At 35.3% G+C, this 25,401-nt stretch overlaps 1 protein-coding gene across 2 annotated transcripts in view; it reads left to right on the top strand.

The window, feature by feature from the left end:
- LOC124233080 (E3 SUMO-protein ligase PIAS1) overlaps nucleotides 1-25,401 on the top strand; it is a 112,850-nt gene that overhangs the window by 54,340 nt on the left and 33,109 nt on the right. For both annotated transcript variants that reach the window (XM_046650178.1, XM_046650179.1), the window contains exons 3-6: nucleotides 16,085-16,169; nucleotides 16,433-16,480; nucleotides 19,675-19,765; nucleotides 20,409-20,543. In XM_046650178.1, coding sequence (XP_046506134.1) covers nucleotides 16,085-16,169; nucleotides 16,433-16,480; nucleotides 19,675-19,765; nucleotides 20,409-20,543 — 359 coding nt within the window. The remainder of the gene's footprint in view (nucleotides 1-16,084; nucleotides 16,170-16,432; nucleotides 16,481-19,674; nucleotides 19,766-20,408; nucleotides 20,544-25,401) is intronic.

Genomic DNA, 25,401 nt, shown 5'->3' with positions numbered 1-25,401 from the left:
TGAGGTTCACTATGTTTGAACTACTTTAAATGCCATGTCGAACTCTTGACCATTCAACCCTGGCAGGGGAACGCAATGCACTTTTTGGCCTAGTCTTTGCTCATATGCTCCATTCTGAGACTGGAAGTAAAGCTACAAACAAAAATGTCTGTTTGGGAATAGAAGCTGCTAAGTAAGTATACAAGAAGTGTCCACTAGCTTGTATACCACTGTTTTACAAAATATGATCCTTGGATCCTGGTTCCATGGGATGTCAGTAGGTGTTCTTTGACCATGTCCCATTAAGTTTGGAAACTTAAATAAGTTTTGTTACTGCAGAATTTCTCAGTGTTTTAAATATGACAGTGTGCTCTATGAATCTCTTAGTGGAAGATGTTATGCAACAACTTCCCCGACTTCTTTGAACATGGAACTCTTTTTCTCTTCACAACCTCTCAAGATATGTTCTCATGGACCACACTATGAGAAATATTGATATGTTTGCTAAGAACTAGTTAGAAAATTGAAGAAAACTCTTATGCAACAATAAAAAAAATAAAATACAAATACTTGTCAAACACACAGGACTTATTTGAAGGAAAAAAATGTTTACAGACCCCCAAAGACTTCATACATGGAAAGACACAGTCCTTTGAAAGATGTCTATTCTCAATGAATTTGTCGTGATTAGAAATCTAATTTAATAGAGAGAGAGATGAAGGAAAGAGAAGTAGAACTTTACCAAATGATTCTAAAGTTCATTTGAGTTGTAGGCTTTTTTGATTGTAAGGAAGGATAACACCTCAGGTCACCTAAGAAAAGTTCATTGTAAAGATACATGGGAATTAAAACCAGAATCAGAAAGTTATGGTTGTGTTCTGTCTGTCTGGTTATGTATGCTCTCTCCCTCTGTGGCGCCTCTGAATCTTTCTAAGCATCTATTTTATTTGCTTGTGGCTACAGAGAGTTCTTGGAGACTCTCCATGTTCCACACTCCAAATCCTAGAAGAAGCTAGTTTGAATTGATTTCAGTTACTATGTTGCTAATGGATGGATACCTTCAGGCCTAGTCATTTTATGGTTGTCCAGAAGTTGGTGGATGGATGGGCAACCCCTGGGAAAATTATGCTCCTTTGTCCTATCAATGGTTGTTCAGTACAGAAAACAGTTTAGGGCTGCTTCTCTGGTAGGAGGTGTGGGCTGGGAAGATTCCACTAGAAGGGGAAGTTGGATATGACTAAAATGTCCAGTATAATCTAGAAGAAAAAATAAGTATAGACAGAGGAATTCTGAAAAAGGAGTGTATGTCATGCTGTATACATATAAAATATGCTATTTATATATATAACAAAGCTATAGTAATTGAAACTGTGGAACTGGTGCCTCAAGAAGCAGTTAATGAAGTAGAAGTACATTTAAAAATAATGTGAAAGTGAAATTTCTAATTAGTGACATGAATTAAATATTAAATTGTTCAGGAGTACCTAATTAATCATTAAAAAGTAAGAGTCCTGCCTTGCAAATTACCAGAATAATACCCAAATGGTTTAAATGTTTACATGCTTAAAAATGAAACTAAAACAATATCAGAGGGAAATGTAAGTTGTATTTAAATAAATGCATAAATAATACATTGAAATACATAAATAATATTTAAGTAATATTAAAGTGAGGAAGGAATTTTCCCCAAGGAAAAAAATAAGATTTCATTTTGAGGACACACACGAAAAACACCCTTATTACATTAAATGGCAAAATAAACCAAAGGAAAATATTTATAATCTATGACTATATTACATATCTTTAATATATGAAAAACTGTTAGAAATAATTTGTGTGTGGATAGGAGTGCTTAATCCTACCCAGCCATCAAATAGTGTTACCCTAGTCCATACACTCTTCCACTTTGCTAGATGACTATTTCATATCTTATTCTCTCATGACTCGCTGTTCTCTCCTGAACTATTCTTCCACTTTAACTCTTTGCTGATGACTTGCCTTTTATTTATTTTTCACTGAGAAAATAGAACCAATCACAGTTAGCTTCTAAAAGTTCCCACCATCGTAAGTACCTTATACCTACCCACCTACCTACGTCTCTGCCCATATGCTATATACTTTTTTTTCTGTGACCTTGGATGAACTCTGGTCTCTGGGCTAAGGCCAATCCTTAAATTTGCACATTAGATCCTATTCACTTTCTTATTCAAGGACCTTGCTTAGTAATTCTTCCCTCTCTCCTACATCATCAATTTTTTTGCCTCTTTACTAGGTCATTCACATTAATATACAACTTTATGCTAACTTTCCTGTCTTAAAAAACAAACTGCTCTTCTCCTAATTTCCTTCCAGCTAACCCCATTTTGTGTTCCTTCACCACAAAATTCCCTGCTGGGAGTGTCTCTATTTACTGTCTCCAGTTTCTTTCCTCCCTTTCTTTCATGAACCCTTTCCAGGTAGGTTTTCACCTACCCTAAAGAAACTGCTGCTATCTAGGTCATCAGTGACCATTATGTCACTATAAGAAACGGTCGTTTCTCAATTTTGAAGTATCAGAAGAAAAAATTAAAAGATGACTAATAGAGCATAATAGAGTGATTCACAATACAAAGAAAGCCAATAAGGGTAAGAAAAGTAGTCAAGTTGAGTAGCCAAAGAAACGCAGAGTTAAGACAGTAAGATGTTTTTCATCTACTGCCCCAGTGTTGGCAAGGAAATCTAGAACTCTCATATACCACTGAACTTATACAAGTGGACAACATTGCTTCTGGAAGCAATTTAGCAACTTGTACAGAATCTTTAAAAATGTATCTATCTTTTGACCCACCCATTCCCTTTCTAAGAGGATGTTCTAAGAAAATAAAGGTCTTACAAATACAGTCCCACCCCACCCCCCACCCCACCCCCCACCTCACCCCCGGGAGGGAGGAAAAGATTCATCAAGACACTGATTCTGGAAGAAAAAGATGGAAAACAACCTAAATGTCCAGCAATAGGAGATTAGTTAAATTATGGCACAGCTCTATAATAAAATACTGTGTAGCCACTTAAAATGATGACAAAGATACTTATATTGACATGGAAAGTTTTTATTGTACTTTTTTAAGTGAGAAAAGTATTCAGTGCAATTTTTGTGGGAAACAATGTGTGTATTACACTCGTGGATGTACTTATGTACATACATATGTATGCATACGTGTATAGGAAAATGCCTGGAGGAATATATACCAAAATGTTTTTTAGCTGCTGTCATCAAGTAGCAGAATTTTAGATTTTTTTCTAACTTGGAATGGTTGTATTACCAACAACAAAAACAGAAGAAAATGAAAAGAAATTTTTGCAAAAGAAAGAGAAAACTAACTTCCTAATTGTAGTCTGTTTCCTTTTTCTATTTTTGCATTTAAACATTGGTGATCAGACTTGGTTCATAGCTGACTGGCTTGGTTTGACCCAGTCCTCTTTTTTAAACCCACTGGACTTAAAATAGCCTGACAGCCTGCCAGCTGTGAGAGAATAGATGGGCCAGATAAAATATTTACCATACCTTTAGCTTTAAAGTTGCCCAAGAGTCTATATGGACTGATTCAAGTAAGTGTGTCAGGAAACCTGCTACTAACTCAGTAAAGTATCTGAGAAATAATATAAAGACAAAGTAAATAAGACAGAGTTAAGCTCCAGAGAAGAAAGATGATGAAAAACATAGTCAAGCTTACTGAAAATGAGTTTATTAGGAACCTGCAATTAGGTGTGAATAAATCAAATCGAAGGATTTTATAGGTCTAAAGTCCAATAGTTATTGCATGTTACAGTTGTTGTTTTCTGTTTCTCAGTATTGGCAATTCTTCTTCTGTATGAGTGGAAAAATTCACCTGTAACTTCCATTGTACCCCAGAGAACTTTAGCCAGGTTTTATTGTGAAATATTTGCCACCATGAAAATTCTTAAAATCTAGCAATAGAACATCACAGCTGTATACTTAATGTGTGTATGATATTACATTGTTTTTTGTACATGATACGCAAAGCAAAAAATTACTATAAAAGCAATACATACTCAGTTTGAAGAATTTTAAAAGTAAAGTTACAAGGAAGTAAGTTTTTGCTGCCTCTTTTGATCTTTCAATGCATATATGTAAATAATTTTGCTTATGCTGTACATTTCAAGTTTATATCTTGCCCTTTTTCCCCTTAATATTTTATGACTGTGTTCTCATGTCGTTAATATTGTTTGCTTCAAAAGTTCCTCTTTTAAAGATAGTCAAAGCAGTGTAAATTTGTTGATGATTTGGTATATGCCTTTTATTGGAAGAAACAAATTTTCTGCAACCTTGTGTCTTAATGGTAGTTTAGCAGCCTAATGATGAAACTGTATCATTCCCACTATGTTTTAGAAAATTACTTGGTTGCCCAGGTTTTTGTTTGTTTATGTGAATAAAGCAGAGCGCTCATAAAGATGTTAAGGCTGACATTTGTAGATAGGTACTTTAGTTTCACTTTCCCCGAGACAGCAAGAAATATTCTATAACAGAAAGATGACTATTTATAGCTTTTCTTTCTGCTGGTGAGGTGGAATGGCGAATATTTTTAGAGCAGTTGAAAGTACAGCCACTTAGATTAGCTCAGTGTTTCTATCATCAGAATCTCAATAACCTTGTTTATTTTATGTATCTAGGTTTTACCTTCCAATGTTCTGAGTTTAGGTAAATTGCAACATGATTCCTCTTTCTCTTTTTAGTCTAGTTCATCTCTCTGTGGAACAATATATTAAAAAAGATGAAATTTTAAAACCTTAACTTTCTCTCTGCACATTTTATGTATTTTGAATTACAATTTTATCCTGGTTATTATGGTCATTTCTTTCTTACAGATGGAACATAGGTAATTAATACTTATGGTGGGGGGTGGTGGTTGTTGAAAATCTCCCATGAGTACAATAAGCTCTTAATATTCGTGAGAAATATCCCCCGTGACCTTTGTAAGTATCCTTAATTATGAGCACCACTAGAACATTTGATCTTTTTCTCTAAATTGGAGCATAGGATAAGTGAAAATCTGAGTGACTTCTGTTTTTACCTTCAGTGAGAGCTACTGACAACAAGCATACGAAATTCAGGTCACGTTGAGAGGCTGAGGTACTGCCTGAGGGACACCCATCCTACATTCCCAAAACAGCCAATATTCACACTCCTGTCTTAACAAAATTTCAGATTACTTACAATATAGAACTTTGGAGACCTTCAAAATTGGTTACAGTGATTCAAAAAGTATGGTAATTAATTCACAAATCTGAGACATTAATTTAATTTTCTCTTGCAGATATGAAAACAATTGAAGATCTCATATTTCAGTGTTAAAAATCAATGACTTGGTAAACCATTCACACCTGAACCCATTGCAGTCTGGCTTTTGCTCCTACCATTCACCTGAAACAGGTCTAGCCAAGATTACCTATGACTCGCTAGTTAAATCCAGTTCTCAGTTCTTATCTTAACTGAACTCTGAGCATTTAAGACTGTCCACACTTGCTTTGAAATTTTCTCTTCCCTTCCTATCAAGGACACCATTTTCCCTTGTTTTTCTCTCTGAATTTCTGGCTATTTCTTCCTTGACTTGAGCCTTAAATGTTGGTATCAGTTACCCAGGGTTCTGTTGTTCATCCCCCCTTCCCCTTTGCCTTTTTTTTTTTTTTTTTTGCCATTTTGCTTTAGACACTATTTTTTAAAACAACTTTATTGAAGTATTCTTGACTTACCATAAACTGTACATATTTAAAGTGTACAGTTTAATACATTTTGACTATATGAAATCATCCCCTCAGTCAAAATAATGAACATATTCATCACTCCCCATAGTTTCCTCATCCCGTCAGTAATCCCTCCATGCTACTCCAGCCCCTTCCATTGCCACCCACTCCCTAGATTGGATGTGCTTTCTGTCTCTATAGATTATTTTGCATTTTCTAAAATTTTATGTAATGAAATCATGGAGCATGTACTCTTTTTTTGAGGGGGGTGGTCTGGCTTCTTATACTCAAGATTGTGTTCTAAGATGTATCCATGTTATTTGTATCAGTAGTTTATTCCTTTTTATTGCTGAGTAGTATTTCATTGTGTGAATATAGCATTGTTTATTTTACCTATTGATAGACAATAAGGTTGTTTCCACTTTTTGGCTGCTGAAAACAAAGCTGCTATGAAAATTTTGGACCAAATGTTTATATAATTATATGCTTATATTTTTCTTGGGTAAATTACTTAGGAATGGAATAAGTGGGTCCTATGCAGGTTTAACTTTAAGTAACTGCCAAACTGTTTTTCAAAGTGTTGGGCCGTTTTACCTTCCCACCAGCATTGTATGAGCTTTCCTGTTGCTCTACATCTTTATCAACACTTGCCGTTTTAAAATTTTAGATATTCAAATGGTATTGTATCTCATTGTGGTTTTAATTTGCATTTCCCACAGACTAAGGATGTTGAACATCTTTTAATGTGCTTTTTTGCCATCCATCTGTTTATCTTCTTTGGTGAGGTGTCTCTTCAGCTCCTTTGCCCATTTTAAATTTTGTTAGGTTGTTTGCTTTCTTTTTAGTGACTTGTAAGTGTTCTTTATGTATTCTAGCTACAAGTCCTTTAATGGATATGTGATTTGTAAATATTTTCTCTCAAGTCTGTGGCTTCTCTCTTCATTATTTTAATAGTGTCTCTCCAAGAGCATAAGTTCTTAATTTTGACAAAGTCCAGTTCATTAATTGGAAAAGAAAAAGGGGATTCTGCTTTTGGTATCATATCTTAAGAAATCTTTGCCTAACACAGGGTCACAAAGATTTTCTTTTATATGTTCTTCCAGAAGTTCTGTAGTTTTAGGTCTTACATTTGGGTCTATGACTTGTTTGATTAACCTTTTTATTGTGGTTAAATATAATATAAATAAAATTTACCATTTTATCATTTTAAAGTATATAATTCAGTGCATTAATTACATTCACAATGTTGTGCAACCATTACCACTATTACCAGAAATTTTTACAGTACCACAAATAGTAACTTTGTACCCGTTGAGCAATAACTCCCCATTCCTCCTTTCTCTCAGCCCCTAGTAATGCTTTGTGTCTTTATGAATTTGCCTACTCTATGTTTCGTATAAGTGGAATTATATAATATTTGCCTTTTTGTGTCTGTCCTTTTACACTTAGCATAATGTTTTTAAGGTTCATCCATGTTGTAGCATGTATCAGAACTTTATTTCTTTTTATGGCTGAATAATATATTCCATTATATGGATATACCTCATTTTGTTTATTCATTCATCTGCTGGTGGACACTTGGATTTCTTCCACCTTTAGGCTATTGTGAATAAAGCTGCTGTGAACATTGGGATACAGGTATCTGTTTGAGTCCGTGCTTTCAATTCTTTGGGGTAGTACATACTAGGAGTAGAATTTCTGGTCTTATGATAATTCTGTGTTTAACTTTTTGGGGAACTGCCAAATTATTTTCCACAACATCTGCACCATTTTAATATTTCTACTATCAATGTACGAGGGGTTCCAATTTCTCTGTATCCTCACCAACACTTGTTATTTTCTGTTTTTTGTTTTTAATTATAGCAATCCTAGTTGGTGTAAAGTGGTATCTGGTTTTGATTTGCATTTCTTTAATGACAGTGATGTTGCGCATCTTTTCATGTGCTTATTGGCCTTTTGTGTATATTCTTTAGATAGATTATATATTTGTGTTCTTTACCTATTTTTTAATTGGGTTATTTGTCTTTTTGTTGTTGAATTGCAGTAATTCTTTATATATTCTAGATATTAAACCCTTATCAGATATATGATTGTAAACATTTTCTCCCATTCTTTTAGTGTCCTTTGATGCACAAGTGTTTTTAATTTTAATGAAGTCCAGTGTATCTAGTTTTTTTTTTTTTTTTTTTTTGGCCTGGGCTCTTAATGTCATATTGAAGAAACCATTGCAAAATCCAATGTCATGAAGATTGTTTTCTTCTAAGATTTTCGTATTTTAGCTCTTAAGTTTAATCTTTGATCCATTTTGAGTTAATTCTTGTATGTGATGTAAGGTGTAAGGGTCTAATGTCATTCTTTTGCCTGTGGATATCCAGTTTTCCTGGCACTGTTTCTTGAAGAGACTCTTCTTTCCCCATTAAGTGGTCTTAGCATGCTTGTTGAAAATCAATTGACCATAGATATGAGGGTTTATTTCTGGGCTCTCAGTTGATTCCCTTGGTCTATATGTCTATCCTTTTTTTTTGAGAACTAGCTGTTTTGAGTATTTTAATATGCTAACTCTGAAAACCAGATTCTCCCTCTTCTCAGGGGCTGCTTTTGTTCCTTATTGAGGCCTGCAGCTGTTTGTATGGTGACTTTTCCACACTTTTTTTCAAAGTCTCTATTCCTCATTGTATGTGGTCTGTGAAGTTTCTCTTCCGTTGTCTCGTCAGTCAGCCTGTGAACTGACAGAGATTTCTCCAAATGTCTGGATCCTCCCCAAGACAAAAAAAAAAAAAAGTGCGTATCTCTTTAAGTCTTCTGATGGATCCTGTTAAGAAAGAGGGCCTTGAAACAAAGGGAAATATCTGTTCTCCTCTCTTAGGCAACAGCCAGACCAGACAAAATGCTCAACCCCACAGTTTACTGCCACAGTCAGTCTCTCTAGGAATACAGTCCGCGGTCCCCACAGCTACAATGCGGTCTTCAGCTACAGCTGAAGAATGGGGCATAGCTGTTAGATCACTTACATGCTCTCAGCAAATTTCAGCAGTCTGTCTTCATCAAGTACTCCCCTGGTTGCTGTCAGTGTCTGATCAGGTTCCACAGTTCTGAAATCATTGATTCTGATGAGTTTTTGTTCCAGCTTCATGGTTGGTTTGGAGAAGGGACTTTGAGCTTCCTACTCTGACATGTCCATGATGTCACTTACGATCATTTTGAGTTAATTTTTGTATTTAGTGTACTCTGTGATTCTGGTCTCTTTTTTTTTCTCCCTGCATTTGGGTATCCAGTTGTTGCAGCACCGTTCATTGAAAAGATTGTTCTTTTTCAACTAAATTCCTGTGTACCTTTGTCAAAAATCAGTTGTGTGTGTGTATATATGTATATTCATATATGTGTGTGTGTGTGTGTGTAATATATATATTTATTTCGAGACTCTCTGTTCTGTTCCATAGATCTCTTTTTCCATCTTGACACCAACATCACACTGTCAGAGTTAGTGTAGCTTTATAATAGGTCTTGAAATCAACTAATCTTAGCCCTCCAGCTTCGTTCTTTTTTTCTCAAAGTTGTTTTGGCTCTTCTAGGTCCTTTGCATTTCCACATGAGTTTTAGAAACACCTTGTTAATTTCTACAAAAAAAAAATCTAGCGAGGATTTTGATTGGATTACATTGAATCTGTAGACCATTTTGGAAACAACCGCTATCTTAATAGCATTGAGTCTTCTGATCCTCGAACACTGTATATCTCTTCATTTATTTGGGTCTGTAATTTCTCTGAGCAGCGTTTGGCACTTTTCAGTACACAGGTCTTGCACCTTTTTTGTCAGATTTATCCCTAAGTATTTCTGCTGTTGTAAATGTGTTTTTTGAATTTCAGTTTCTGATTGTTTGCTACTAATATATAGAAATACAACGGATTTTTGTATGTCGTCTTTACCTTGCTAAATTCAGTTATTCTAATAGCTTTTTGTAGATTCTATCAGATTTTCTACATAGATCATCATATTGTCTGTGGATAAACAGTTTTACTTAGTTTCCAATTTTGATGCTTTTTATTTCTTTTTCTTGCCCTGTTGCACTGGTAAGAATCTCCAGTACATTGTTGAACAGAATTGATGAGAGTGAATATCATTGTCTTGCTCCTAATTTTTTAGGGAAAATGTTTATTCTTTCACCTTTAATTATAATGTCAGCTGAAAGTTTTTGATAGAAATCTTTTCTTGGGTTCAGGAAATTTACTTCTATTCCTGGTTTGCTGAGAGTTTTCTAAAATCAGGAATGGATGTTGAATTTTTGTCAAATGCATTTTCTACGTCTATTGAGATGGCAATGTGGTATTTCTTTTTAGTTTGTTAATCTAGGGAGTTGAATGTTGAACCCACCTGCATTCCTGGGATAAATCTCCCTTGGTTGTGATATGTTGTCCTTTTTATATATAGTTGGATTTGATTTGCTTAAGTTTTGTTTAGAATGTTTGTGTTTATGCTCATGAGAGGTAATGGTTGGTAATTTTCTCTTATAATGTCTTTGTCTTGTTTTGGTACTGTGATAATACTGGCCTCATAGAATGAGTTGAGAAGTATTCCCTCCATTTTAATTTGTTTTGAAAGAGTTTTTCTAGAATTTGTATTACTTCTTTCTTAAATGTTTGATAGAATTCGTCAGTTTTTTTAACCAATTTATGTAGAATTGTTATTATTTCTTTCTTAAATATTTAGTAGAATTTCCCCAAGCAACATCTGGGCCTGCCTGGTGTTTTCTTTCGGGAAAGATATTTAACTATAAATTCAATTTCTTTACTAAATAATAGAACTAATCAGATTATCTGTTTGTTCTTGAGTATACTTTGGTAGTTTTTGTTTTTCAAGAAATTTTTCTTTTCTCAGTTGTCAGAATTTGTGGCATAAAGGTGTCCATTAATATCCCTTTATATGCTTTTAATATCTGTAGACTCTGTAGTGATGTCACCTCTTATTCCTGATATTGGTCATTTGTGACTTCTCTTCTTTTTCTTACTAGTCAGACTAGAAATTTAACATTTTTATTTTTATTGATCTTCAAAAAGAAACCAGCTTTTGGTGTTACTATTACTGACTTTTCTCTGATTTTTTGGTTGCAGGGTATTCCATTATATGAATGTTTATTCAGTTATTCTATTATTGATTGATATTTGGCATAAAAATAATCTTATTTGGAACTGTATAACTAATCTATATGATGAAAATCATAAAACCTTGAGGATATGAATAAATGGACACAGGTATAATACTCCCAGATGGGAAGATTAGAGAAGTAAAGATGTCAGCTCTCCAAATAATTCATAGGTTTATGGTAATTCTACTCAAAATACTATTAGACTTTGAAAATCATGGCAGAAAGATTCAGAAGTTCCTCTAGATGAATAAATATTTGAGTTGATGTTAAAGTTCTGAGAAAAAGAAGAATGGATGGAGAGAAACCTAACTATAAGATATTAAAACATAATGAATTTAAAAAAGAATGCCAGCACCAAGATAAAAAAGGCTAATGGGAAAATAGCCTGGAAATGGAACATGTTGGATATAAGGATTTAACAAATGATAAAGAAAGCACACATATCTATAGGAAAGGATTAGTTTAACAAATGGTGTTAGTATAACTGTGGGCAATTTGGAACAGCAGAGATTTAGATTTTCTTAAATATCACATACTAAAATAAGTTATACTCTAAGCAATTTGGAGCAGCAGAAATTTAGATTTTTTAAATAACACATACTAAAATAAGTTCCAGATGGATTAATAATTATACAGAAATAATAAGCCAAAGAACTGAATTGTGTATTGATTGAACCTAAGAAGGGGATCAACTAGAATTTACATAGGCAGTGATTGACAGATTAGACTACATAAAAATTTAACTTTTGTATCATCCAAAAATGTAGCCAAAAAGAAAAAATGTAGCAGACTGGGGGAGATATTTGCAGCAAATTTCTAAGAGTTAATATTCTTATATATAAAACCCTTATGCAGATATAAAAATGGGCATAGGAGAAGATTGGATAATTAACTAAATAGGAAATTAAACAAAAACAAACAGGGAAAAAAATCTTAATGCAAATTAAACTGCTAAGGGGTTACTAGGATCCACCCATTAAATTAGCAACAGCTCCCGTTCAGGCCAGAGTAGGGTGTAATTAGTACATGTATAAATTGCTCATGGCCTTATATATATGGTGTTACAGCCATTTGAAATCCACTGTTGTGATGTGTCAAGATTCATAAAAATCTCCATGCTTTTTTGACCCAGAAATCACACATCTGGAATTGATCCAAAGAAAATAATAACTGGCCACTCCTTCCAAAAAAGAAACATATAAGCCCAAAGATGTTCACAGAGTTGTTTCAAGTAATGAAAAATTAGAAACAAGCTAAATGACTAATCAAGGGAGTAATTAAAATTTTCATATACCTTGTAGATAGAATACAGTACAATAATGAAAATGTGGTAATAGAGACTGGAATTGAAAAGTGTGATAAGGGTAATTTTTTAAAAGTGAGCTTTCAAATTGTATATACAATTTGATATAAAAATGACTGGAAGGAAATATGTACAAATGATAAGCAGTTATGAGGAGGGTGGTGGGTAATTCTTTTCCTATTTTCTGGGATCCAGTAGAATGCTAGGCTGCATTACCAGAGTACAGCACCTACGTCAGGAGAGCTGATAGACCTATGTTATGAGAAGAGCATGCGCTTTGGAGATGTGTAGCTCTGAGTGCCAGTTCTGGTTCTACTTACCTAGTATGAGGTCCTCACAGTTACATAACTACTTTGAACCTCAATTTCTAGATATGAAAAAGGAGCAAATACCCTTTATTCAATATTATGTGGATTAACAATAGTAGATGGTAGTTGTTGATAGAAATACTCTTCTAGTTACATCACATCTGGAATAATATATTAGCTTACACGCAACTATAAATCTCAATGGCGAACAGCTAAGGTTTATTTCTTGCTTATGTTACTTATTAGCTACAGATTGGCTGTGGCTCTGCTCTGTGTTCTCTTCATTCTAGAATCCAGGGAGACCCGAAAGGAAGATGGTGATACGAAAGGATAGTTCTTAAAGGTCTGCTTGGAGGTGGTATACTTCTGCTCGCATTTCACTGGCCAAGGCTAATGTCAGTAGCACCGGAAGTGTGATCCTCCTCTGGGAATGGGCCAGTACAGAGGGGCAGCAAATATTTTGAACAAATAGTATATGCTGTGACGCAGTGTGTCTAGTTCTGGCTGTCACTGTAAGGCTGTGACAAGCTGGAGTATGTTCAGAGGAGAAAGATCAGGGTGGTAAGTAATTCTGAGATCTCACCTGAAATACAGTGGGAAGAGTTGATGGAGAGAGAGGGGTACATTAATGCTGTTTAAAACATTTGGAGAATGGTTGTCACTAGATATGCTGTATGACATCAATGGATGGAATTTAACAGCATATTTTTTGATTCGGTATAAGGGCATAACGAGGAAAGGGGACAGAAAAGGAAATTCTTGGTTGTTTTATCTTACCTCATTTATATTCTTCAAAATAACCTATGAAGGTTTGTGTGTGTGTATGTGTTTATGTTTAAATATTGGAGGAAACAGCCTCAGAGTGGATAAGTACCTAAGGTCACATGGCAAATAAGTGGCAAAACCAGTTTGGAATCCAAGTCTGTATGATCTCATCTCTTTCCACTGAACTTTGCTACCCTCTATAGGGCTGCAAGTTTTCTTCAGTTAAACTGTTTATCGCCAGCCGTCTTCTGCCTGAGAAGGTGATAGCCACTCTTAAAGGGTAAGAACCCATCTCTAAAAGGGTTCAAACAAAGTATGAATGGAAGGATTGAAAGGAAGGTTGAACTCTAGATTAATGGTCTGCAGACTTATTTGATTACATGCACCTCTCAGCAAAATAATCTAGCATATGCCATACATATATCTGCTAAATATATTAAGCTATTATACTAATATTATATATATCACACAACACACAAAAAATAAAAGTTAAAGAAGTTAAGGGTTTACATAAAATTTTAGATATTCTCATAAATTAGATTTTAGATTTTGTGTAAAATCTCAACTTTTTAAAACTTCTATTTTACAGGTAGGTAGATATTTTTTCCTGCATCCCTGTGGGTTGTCTTGTGTGCCCACAGAGGTGCATACCCCCAGTGCTGGAGATCATTGTCCTGGGTGATTTGTAAGACTCCTTTTTCAGTATGAAGATTTTATGATTCTGTTTAGCCTGAATTTTTCTGAAAGGGATAATGATAGCTTAATTCACTTCAGAAAAGTTTTTATATAGTCTGTTATCTAAGACCAAAACTATAAATTCTTCACTGGCATTCTTAGCAGAAATTAAACCTGAATACCACATAGTATGAAAGGTGCTTTTCCAGATAAATAGTAATAACCCTATGAGTGTTACAATCTCTATATAAAAGAGGGTGTAAATAGGGGTTATTATTAAGTAATAAACCTGATTTCTATGTGTGGCACAAGAAACTTCCTCATTATTTTAATCGTATCTTCTCTATCTAAATCTACATGTGTATGTCTAAAACTTACTGTACTCATATATTCTAAAATGAATCTGAAGTTTTGCCTAGAGAGTAATATGAATTTTTGTACATGGGAAGTTATTTTAGTACTGTTTTAGAATGGAGCCAGAAATCTAAATTAGGCTAAGCCTACTGGACTAAAATCTTTATAAAGATATATGCTCTGAGAAGCAAAGGAGTTACTTGCATTGCCTGACAGAGGAAACTGTCTGCTTTTCTACATTCTGGTCGTTGGTTATCGGCCATTTACCAGGCTGATACTTCACAATGAAGACAAGTTTCTATTTAGTAATTATTTCTTGGGGATAGAGTACTTAAGAAAAACCGGCCAAGATCACAAAGCAGAAACACAAATCTAGCATTTAAAAGATGCTCCTGTATTGAGATGAAATTGTAGATCAGCAGTGCTCTTTTCCATTTTTTCCCTCACACTCATACATTTGTACAGATTTCTCACCATGACATACTGCGGTTTGGTGGTAGTTGCAGTGGAAGTGTTGCTTGCAATTAGGATCAAACCCAGTTTAAGCAAGAGATGATCAAGTTCGGTTACTTTTTCTGCAGCAGTTTAAGTGACCTACAGGCCAGAATTTCCTTGGTAATAACTTGTAGTAATTTTTCCCCCTAGAAAATTAGCATGGAAAAGTACAGGTTAAATAGTTTAATCTGCTATTTCTTAATTTTCATATTCTTTGATTCATTCAACAAGCAGTCATTCAGTGCTTCTTTGTGCCAAGCCCTAAGGAAACACTAGTGAACAAGGATATTGACCACTGATTTTTTAAATATACATCAGGTGTATTAAAAGCCAGCGGAGCTGTTGTTGCTCACAGCAGCTTACTGTAGGAGTCTGCTCTACACTGACTTGTGCTTGCCTTCCTGTTCTCTTGCTCTGTTCTCTCCCCTCACCTGCCTTTCTCTCCTTCCCTTCCTCTCTTTTCTCTTCCTTCCTTTCTTTATTTTTCTTCTTTTAAGTGGTGACCACAGGCAAATTTTGAAGTCAAGTCATCTAAGCATAGGAGAAACTATGATATTTATTGTATAAAACTTACATGATATGGTTACATGGAAGATGGTAAAATTCTTAATTTCCCTTAAAGACCAAATGTCATCTCACCTGTGCAGATCTTATGGCATGTATGTTTGTTACTTTGCTCTGAAACTATATATCTTTAAATGGCTTTATATTATTCTAGTTAAAGTAAAACTAATATCAAGTGTGCTTTTTATTTTTTATTTATTTTTTATTTATTTTTTTGAGGAAGATTAACCTTGAGCTAACTACTGCCAATCCTCCTCTTTTTTGCTGAGGAAGACTGGCCCTGAGCTTATCATCTGTGCCCATCTTCCTTTACTTTATATGTGAGACACCTACCACAGCATGGCTTTTGCCAAGTGGTGCCATGCCCACACCCGGGATCCGAAATAGCGAACCCTGGGCCGCTGAGAAGCAGAACATGTGAACTTAACCGCTGCGCCACCGGGTCGGCCCCTTCAAGTGTGCTTTTTAGATGCAAACGTTTATATGATTAGATAGTTTTTTATTAGTGTTTCTTCATGTGTTTTCTGAATTTGAATCCTGATGTATCTTCTGGAATTAGCCATTTTTTTGCCTATTTCTGTTATATGACAACTGGCACGTTTTTATTTTTCAGGGCTTTAATTGCCTTGGCATCTAAACTCCAGAATACATCCCAGTTAATTAAAGACATGTGAATGGTTTGGGGTTTTTTTTGCTGTTGTGCTCTCTATTGATGAATTTGAAGGCAATTAAAAGTATAATTCTTTTCTCCTTTAGCATCAGACAACAGTCAGCGCTTTCGAGAAACCTGTTTTGCATTTGCATTGACACCACAACAAGTGCAGCAGATCAGTAGTTCCATGTAAGTTGTCTTCACGTGTAACTTGCATTTTGGTCTTTGAATCTAGTCTTGTTTATAATAAGTGATTTTTTTTAGAACAGTTATTGGGTGAGTATTAGTGTCGTGCCAGTATTAATATTGAAAATACTATTAAAGTGTTAGTTACTCTAAGAACAGTTTTATCTCTGACAGTTTGAAAGACTTTCTGGAGTAACAGTGTCCTTGAATCACTTTTCATGTGCATGTTTTTAAAATAATTGTAGCTCTTATTCTGTCTTTTGTAGGGATATTTCTGGGACCAAATGTGACTTCACAGTGCAGGTCCAGTTAAGGTAGAGTATTGACTACAATATATATCCAAAGTTTAAAAGTTAATATTCCTTAAAGACTTGAAAAAAAATCTACCTAATTTCCAATAAGTATATTGAAAGTATTGGGTTCAGATGTTTGAATGAGGAAAAAACTTCTCCTGTTACGAAATACCCTAATTTTTATAGAATTTAGATTTTGATGTAGCAAGTCATGTACCATATATCTAACCACATTTCTTCATTTTGGTTACCCTCAATTAGTTGAGAAGCTCCAGCTAATGATGCATTTAAAGATCACAGTAGTCAGCTCTTTAGAAATACCAAGTTTTATGAAAGCAAAGGCCTGATCCATGAGTGGCAAACTTCTGGGATAAGGAACTAGTACTTAGGTTAAGTTTACAGTGTCTCGTGGACAAACAAAAACCAAAATATTCTAATTTGCTTTGTCCTCTGTTTTAAATCGTCAGTTTAAATCTAGATTCCATTGTGAGACATTTCTTGATAGTTTTGCAAGATGAATGGGAATTTTCCAATGTGAATTCACAGCTGCCCCATAATTTCTCTTCTTAGCCCATTTCTTCTAAGAGTATCTAAGAAATATTTTATGTCAATATGTCTCTCTCTTCCTTATATAAACCATCTTATGCTACTCTCTTCACTCAGTGACTGTCCATGTGTGAGCCTAAGTGCCTCCCATTGTCCCTATTGCAGTAGGGATAGAAGAGGAAATACAAGACAGTTGTTTTCTTTAGCCAGCTGTTTTCCCCAGAGAGCGGGAGGGATAGGTCCAACAGAAAGCCCAGTCTCAATTGCCAAAAACTGAGTTGTAGGTACAAATTATAAATATAGTAGGAGGTCAGAAAAGAGATTAAAGCACCTGCTCAGTGCTTTGTGGAACAATGTGAAAACTCTGATCTAAGCTTAAAAATAGTGTGATAAAAACAGTGAGAAAGCAGAGGAGAAGTTGAGTTCTTTGTTTTGGAAGGCACTGACAAAGATGTTGCTATGTAAAAGGTAATTTATCCTCTGTTGGGGCAGACTCTGATAATGACTGAATAAATTAAAGGACTTAAAAATGATGCCTTCGTAACTGATTATATATTGCTGTAATCTTTTTTACTTCCTGCGTCAACAATTTACATTTTGTTTGTACTGGTATGTGACATTATCCTTTAAACAATGGTTTTCAGACTGATGCTTGGGGCCATCCTTAGGGGTCTACACTCTGGCTACCATTCCACCTCCCCTATGCAACGCCCTCCACCCCCCAACACACACACTGAACCAAAGTAGTGCTGCTTTAATCTTTTCTGCATGTTTGACTTTGGGTTAGTTTTCATTTGAAGAAAGAATCCCAAGACTAAAAATTTGACAACCATAGCTCTGGAACCAAAGATCTAGTTACTAGCCTCAGTATTTTATATTAATGTATGTGCATTCTTTAAAGCAGCAGTGGGCGTGGTTCACATTCTAAAGGAAGAGTATTTTCCCTAAGATAGATCAACTTTCTAATTCAGAGATTCCAAGGGAATCTTGTTGGTTAAAAATGATTTAGCCGTTTATAATTCAGATTTATCCCAGATCTTAGGAAGAAAGAACTGTGTTGTATTATATTTGGTAATTGTTAGACATCTACCCCTCCCCACCTCCCGTTGCAGTCCCATTGTATTATTTAAGTTAGGAGTGTATACCTAGCTACTATCCTAATTATAAATCTTTATCTAAAACATGAAAGTAATTTGGTCAGAATTGGGGTCGGTGTTTTCTCTATTAGATTCCTAGCCTGTTTTCATTTATGTACCTGTTCCTCTTCCCACCCCCATGAACTCCTTCACAGAAACTTTTTGCTATTGTTCCCTCTTTTTTCTTTTTTTCCCTTTAATTTGTTAGGGTGGTTTAGATTTTCGCTTTTTTACTGAATTGAATAGGAGTCTACTTGTCATATAAATTATTCTTTTCCTATAGCTTCAGGCAGCTAAGGTCCATGTTTTAAATTTGTCACTGCGTTAGACTAATTGATTAAAAACTTTGTGGCATCCTCTTACTGTTGCAGTGTAAAGACTGGCCTGTACTAGAAGGTTCTACTGGGGTTAGAAATGATCCTGTGAGCTTTGTCATCTGTTTCCTAAGTGTATTTCTAGAAAATCTTTCTAGATTAGTAATTCTTAACCTTTTTATGGATCCCTGATCCCTTTGAGAATGTGATGGAAGCAATAAATTGTCTTCCCATAAAGAGGAACATGTATATGTACTCATAAAATTTTATGTAGAAAATTGTCCCATTTTGTGGACCCTTTCCACACACAGATCTCAGTCGGCAGGTTAAGACCCTGCACCGCAGATGTTGAGGAAAGATGTTTGTGCGTGATGAATATTTCACAGAATTCCAGAGATAGGGTTCTTCTTAACATGTAACTCAAATATATTGTGAACATTGTGTAAATGTGGAATGAGCCTCAGCCATATATTGGGAATAGGAGGTAATTAAGGATAGATGTCTTAAATAGCAAATTAATAATTCATTTCTTGATCTATATAAGAGTGAGAATTTATAAATTATGTAGCTGTCCTTCTTTTTCCCAAAAGATTATGCCTTTAATTTAGAAATACATGTTTTCATGAGTTTCTAGAGTAGTATTCTAAATACATGTGGCTATAATATAAATGATGTTGTTATTCTCCATCGTCATTTCTCAGGGAATGATGGCGTACCTTGGCTTAGAGGCCAGAACTTGGTCCTGGGGATGAGCTTGACAGTATTTTCAGTATGTTCTGCTGAGAGCCAAAAAAATGTTTCATAGGCAAATAAGTTTGGGTAGAACTGTATATTATATCTCCCTTTTGAAAAGTTACAGTGCATGGTAGCCTAGCTCTTGAGAAGTTCTGTATTAAGGAAACTTAATTTTTTGATTCAAAATTTATTAAGCTTATTCAGCTCCAGAGTCTTTTTTCTTGCCCCCCTCAGAACATGCTTAAACAAATGATTGGAAATATTATGAAGACAACTGCAGGTTGATAGCTGTGATCACTGAAACTCTACATTGATGGAATTATTTATATTAAACCTGTTTAAATATGCTTATTCATCATTGTCTAGTTTTAATAGTTTTTTTGTTCTTGTTAAGTCTGACCATCTTTTAGATTAGCTATTGAGCAAAAATATTAATCAGATCATCCTTTAATAAAGGAAATTAAACTTGTCTTTTATCATTTAGGTTTTGTTTATCAGAAACCAGTTGTCCACAAGAAGATCACTTCCCACCCAATCTTTGTGTGAAAGTGAATACAAAACCTTGCAGCCTTCCAGTGAGTTCTAAAAGTTATTTTTTAAATACATTGCCAAGATAGCTATCCAATGTCATCACAGCTGTTGTTAATCATAGTTTTTCATTAAGAAAACATCTTTATTTTGGATATATGTTCATGTGACTGAGTGAAACACTTGTACCAAGTATGTACAATTAACAGCTGTGACATTAGCTATGGGGACAAAGTCTAGGACTTGGAGTTGGGTGTGGTCGTTTAGTGTTGTACTGGACTTTGGGGAGAGAAATTGTTTCAACACAATCTCAACTGTATTAGTGTGAATCTGGAAGCCTGTGGTAAAATAGAGACTTGAAGAATACTATGCCTTAAACAGAGGATGAGAGTGGGGGCTGTTAGTGGTCACATTTAAAATATTCCTTATGTACTTATCCAGACTCTTCATGAATTCATCCTAATTCTTAAATTTTAGAGATTTTTAAGTTATACATCCTTTTTTGCATACTTACTATAATGAGATTATAGGATTGTTTAGAGAAACACAAGAAACTCTTGTGAATATTTACTCCTCTACTTTTTAATGAAAATATTCATATTTTCTAGTATGTAGTTTGTAGGGGTTCTTTTTAGGAATTTAAAATGATGGTTGAAATAATAAGTAGAAATAAATTTATTTCATCCTTAGGGTTATCTTCCACCTACTAAAAATGGTGTGGAACCAAAGCGACCCAGCCGACCAATTAATATCACCTCACTTGTTCGATTGTCCACAACAGTACCAAACACCATTGTTGTTTCTTGGACTGCAGAAATTGGAAGAGTAAGTAAATTTTTGTTTCTACCAGATTTTTGTATTACAGGGAAGGGTTAATCTCCATGGTTGCCTGAGCTTGTATGTAGATGATATTGTAAAGTGAGTTGCAAAAGGACTTATTTTTGTTTTACAATGAGTTTTCAACATGTTCCCATTTAAAACATGGGATCATATTGTATCCAGTGTTTTATAACCGGATCCTTTCACTCAGCAATTTATCACAAATGTCTTCCTGTGTCATTCCATGTTCATCTGCATGATTTTAAATGATTACATCGTATTCCAATATGAGGTAGCCTATTCCCTATTGTTGAGCACTTATTTGATTTACTGATTTGGTTGCTATTTCAAAGAACATTTTGAAGACCATCCTAGTAGCTATAGCTTTGCATACATATGTAATAATTTCCTTAGAGTAAATTCCCAGAAGTGGAATTGCTGAGTCAAAAAGCTTACAGAGTTTTAAGAAATTTTGTGTACATTGACAGATGCCTTACCAAAAGATGTTGTACAAATTTATTCTCTAACTTTCGGTGTTTATTCATGTGCCTGTTGACCCATACTCTGTCAACATTGAGTTTTATCTTCTTTAAAATCTTTACCAATTTTAATAGGTAAAGAATGGCACCATACTTTAATTAGTACTCCTTTTATTATTACTGAGATTGAACATATTTTATGTTTGTGATTACTTGCAGTTGAAGATTATCCATCTGTTTCTCTGTTGCTGTTTTTCTCATTATTGGTTTATGAGTTCTTCATATATTAAGACTTAATCCTCTTTCACATGTTGCAAATATTTGTTTCCTGTTTGCCTTTTATTTTTATTTACGTGAAATAAATTTTAATTTTAATGTGTAGAAGATTTAAATTATTATGGAGCCAAATCTTAATCAGTTTTTCTTTCCTTTATAGTCTTTCCCCCTCAGAGCCTACCATACTTAAGTCTATCTGCTCTCCTAAGCTTACATAAATATTTGTTTATATTTTCTTCTAGACTTTCGAGGTTTCTTGTTTTACTTTTAAATATTTAATCCATTATAAATTTATGTGTGGTGTGAAATAAAGATTTACTTTCATCTTTTAAATAGTCACCCAGTTGTTCTAACACTATTAACTAAATAAATGGTGATTCAGAAGCCACCATTATTATATATTTGATTTTTATTTATCCTAGGTGTGTTTCTGAGCTTTTTCTACATTGTTTCTTAGTCTAGCATTCTTTTTCTTTTTGGAGGAAGATTAGCCCTCGAGCTAACATCTGCTGCCAATCCTCCTCTTTTTGCTGAGGAAGACTGGCCCTGAGCTAACATCCGTGCCCATCTTCCTCTACTTTATATGTGGGACGCCTACCACAGCATGGCTTGCCAAGCGGTGCCATGTCCGCACCCGGGATCCAAACCAGCACACCCAGGGCGGCCAAAGCAGAATATGCGCACTTAACTGTTGCACCACCAGGCCGGCCCCTAGCATTCTTTTTATGGGACAATTTCAGAATGTTTTTGATTATTGCAGTTTTGTCATATGAGCTCGTATCTATTCACTAATTCATTTGAAATCTATTGAATGCTTACTCTGTGCCATGCACTATACTGAAAACCAGCAGTACTGAAGCAAGAAAAAAGTCCCTGCTCTTTTGGAGCCTGAGATCTAGGGGCCAGGTGGTCACACACAAAAATGTGAACTTTCTTAATGTAAGTACTATAAAAGAGAGGTGTGTGGTGATTTTAGAGTATATTAAAGGGCATTTTGAACTAGAGAAAGGTCAGGCCGGGCTTCCCTGAGGAAGCAGTGATGAGCCAAGAACTAGAGAAGGGTAGAAGAATTCACTTAGGCAGAAGGTTCAGAGGAAGCAACCTGCTCAATAGCCCAGGGGCAGGAGTGAGCCTGGTTCTTTTCAAGAAACTGAAAGGGAGCCACTGTGGTAAGAGTGTGGAGACTGGGGCAGAGCAATATGCAAGATGAGGCTAGAGAGGTAACAACGGGCCAAACCTTGCAGGGCCTTTGAGGTAGTGTTAATGTTAAGAATGTTCCCTTTTTAAGCAGAAAATTTACAGGGCCATATTTCTGTTTAGAAAAAGTCACTCTCCGGAGTGGTAAACAGCTTGGACAGAGGCCAGAATCATGCAGAGAGGTCGCCTCTTAGGAGCAAACTATTGCTTTATTATTAGTGAGAGAAATACTGTGTTAGCCTAGAATGGTGGCAGTGAGAATGGAGGTAAATAGGTGGATCTCTGGGACTAAGTGATAGATTAGAAGTAGGAGCTGAGAGAAAGGGAGATATCAAGGATGATTCCTTAGTTTCTGGCTTCAGTAACAAGGTAAATGATAACGTTACTGAGATAGAGGAAACACTGAAAAAGGACTGAGTTTAGGTGCATTTTGTTTGCATTGGAGGAGGGAGTGTTGGAGGACTAGATGGAGAAAATCATGAGTTTAGTTTTGACGGTTTTGAGTTTGAGATGCCTTTGAGATGTTCTGAATATGCAATTGGGTCTATAGGCTTAAAGGATAAGTTTGGGCTAGAGAGAAAAATGTGAGTTATCTGCTTATTGCTGGTTATTGGAGCCGCACGAGCAAGACTGATGTTGTTTAAGGGGAATGTATCAAGTAGGAAGAAGAGAGTGCCCAAGACTTAATTTTGAGGAACTATAACATTTAATACTGGGTGGAAGAGAATGAACCTGCAGAGGACATGGGGAAATAGTGCCAGAGAGATGGAGCAGAACGGGGGGTGGGTATGAGAAGCCAAGGGAAGAGTTTCCAAAAAGGAAAGAGATGGTAAGTAGTATTGAACAGATGTTGAGAAGTCAAGTATGTTGAAGTCTAAAAAATACCCTTTGAATTAGGAACACGAAGGTGACTTTAGCATGAGCTGTTTTGGTGGATGGTAGGAGGAGAAGCCAGATTGTGACTAGGTGGTGAGGCAGTGGAGATAGTGAGTTTTGCAAGTGTGGCTTTGGAAAGAGAGAAAGGTGAGCTGGAGGGAAATGTGAGATGAGAGTTATTTGTTTGTTTTAATGAGAGAGTCTTTAACATGTATAAAAGATGAAGGCAAGTATCTTCTTGAGTTGTTAGTGTCATCGATTTGATTCCAATTCCTAGTGACTCTCTGTACAGCAGAGCTGAACCCTGCCTGGTCTTTTTGCACCATCCTCTCACACCTTCCGATGCCGTATCAGCCAATGCTCTGCTACTATTCATAGGGTTTTCATGGCCAGTTTTTTCGGAAGTGGGTGGCCAGGTCCTTCTTCCTAGCCTGTCTTCCTAGTCTGTCTTAGTCTGGAAGTTCCTATGAAACCTGTCCACCATGAGTGACCCTGCTTGTATTTGAAATACCAGTGGCATAGCTTTCAGCATCACAGCAACATGCAGCTGCCACAGTATGACGGTCAATAAGATAGACCAGGAAGTGAACCCAGGCCATGACAATGAGAGCACTGAATCTTAACAGGGCTGGTGTCTTCTTGATGAGAGGAAGAGATTAAATATACAAGAGAAGGAAGAAGAAAGAGTAATCAGTAGTGAATTGCATAGTAAGTCATGGAAGGTAGGAGGGACAGCTTCTTTAGTTAATGGAAGAAGAAAAGGATTGGATGAGTGTATGTGATTGGTACTGAAGAGATGAGTAAGTTCTGATCTGATGACTTCTCTTATGTCTGTGAGATAGGAAGTGAGGTAGGTCTCCTGAGAGTGAGAGAAGAAATAGGGCCTTTGAGGAGAGTAGAAATGTTGGAAAAGTGATTACACAGAGTGAGATGTGTTTCCCTGCATTACTCCCCCAAATCTTTCTGGGAATTTGAATGAGATTGCTTTAAATTTGTATATAAGTTAGGGAGGATTAATTTATTTACAATATTTAATGTTCCCATTCCAGGAACTGTATGTTTCTCCATTTATTCAAATCTTCTTTTATGTTTCTCAGTAACCTAATAGATTTCTTCTTATAAATCTTCCATATTATTAATTACTGTGTTACTATTGCTATTGTAAATAGATCTTTTTTCTATTATATTTTCTAAAGAATTTATTTATTATTGGCTTTATTTAAAAGCTAGTTATAGTTAAATGTGTACTTAACATGTGAATTCATATTTGTTAGCAATAGCTTTTTAGTTGATTTCCTGGTATTTCCGGGTAGGCAGCTTTAGGTTTGAGATGTATCGTCATAAAAATAATGGTAACCCTTATATTTATGCCATAGGTTCTTGTTCTGTTGTGCTGGTGAGAACCTCCAGAGCAATGTTAAATAATGAGAGTGAACCTTCAGAACAGTGTTAAATAATGAGAGTGCTAGTGAACATACTTGACTTGTTCCTTAGATTAATGAGAATACTAGTGTCACAACATTAAGTATTATAATGACTATTAATTTTTGATAGAACTTAATTATATCAATGATGTATTCCTATACTCCTCTTTTACTGGATATCTTTGTGAGAAATGGATTTTGAATTTTATCAGTATCCTTTTTGACATCTGTCAAGGTTATATTGTTTTTCTTTGTCTAATTAATATGTCACTGTTAGGTTTTAAAAATCCTTTAAAATATTTTACTTCGGGAGCCAGCCCAGTGGCAAAGTAGTTTACTTCCGCCACATGCTCCGCTTTGGCAGCCTGCGGTTCACCAGTTCAGATCCAGGACAGGGACTTGCACACCTCTCATCAAGCCTTGCTATAGTGGCATCCTACATACAAAATAGAGGATGATTGGCACAGATGTTAGCTCAGCAACAATCTTCCTCACTGAAAAAAATAAAATAAATATTTTACTTCCAGTGTACCTTGGGCCTTGCCTGTTTTGTCCCCCTTTTTGAAGAGAGTGTTGAAGATATTTTGTTTTTGTGTGTTTGTGGAAAGTGTA

The sequence above is a fragment of the Equus quagga genome, unplaced genomic scaffold, assembly GCF_021613505.1.
Source record: "Equus quagga isolate Etosha38 unplaced genomic scaffold, UCLA_HA_Equagga_1.0 153_RagTag, whole genome shotgun sequence".
Lineage (NCBI taxonomy): Eukaryota > Metazoa > Chordata > Mammalia > Perissodactyla > Equidae > Equus > Equus quagga.
This window is presented reverse-complemented; position numbering and strand designations above follow the sequence as displayed.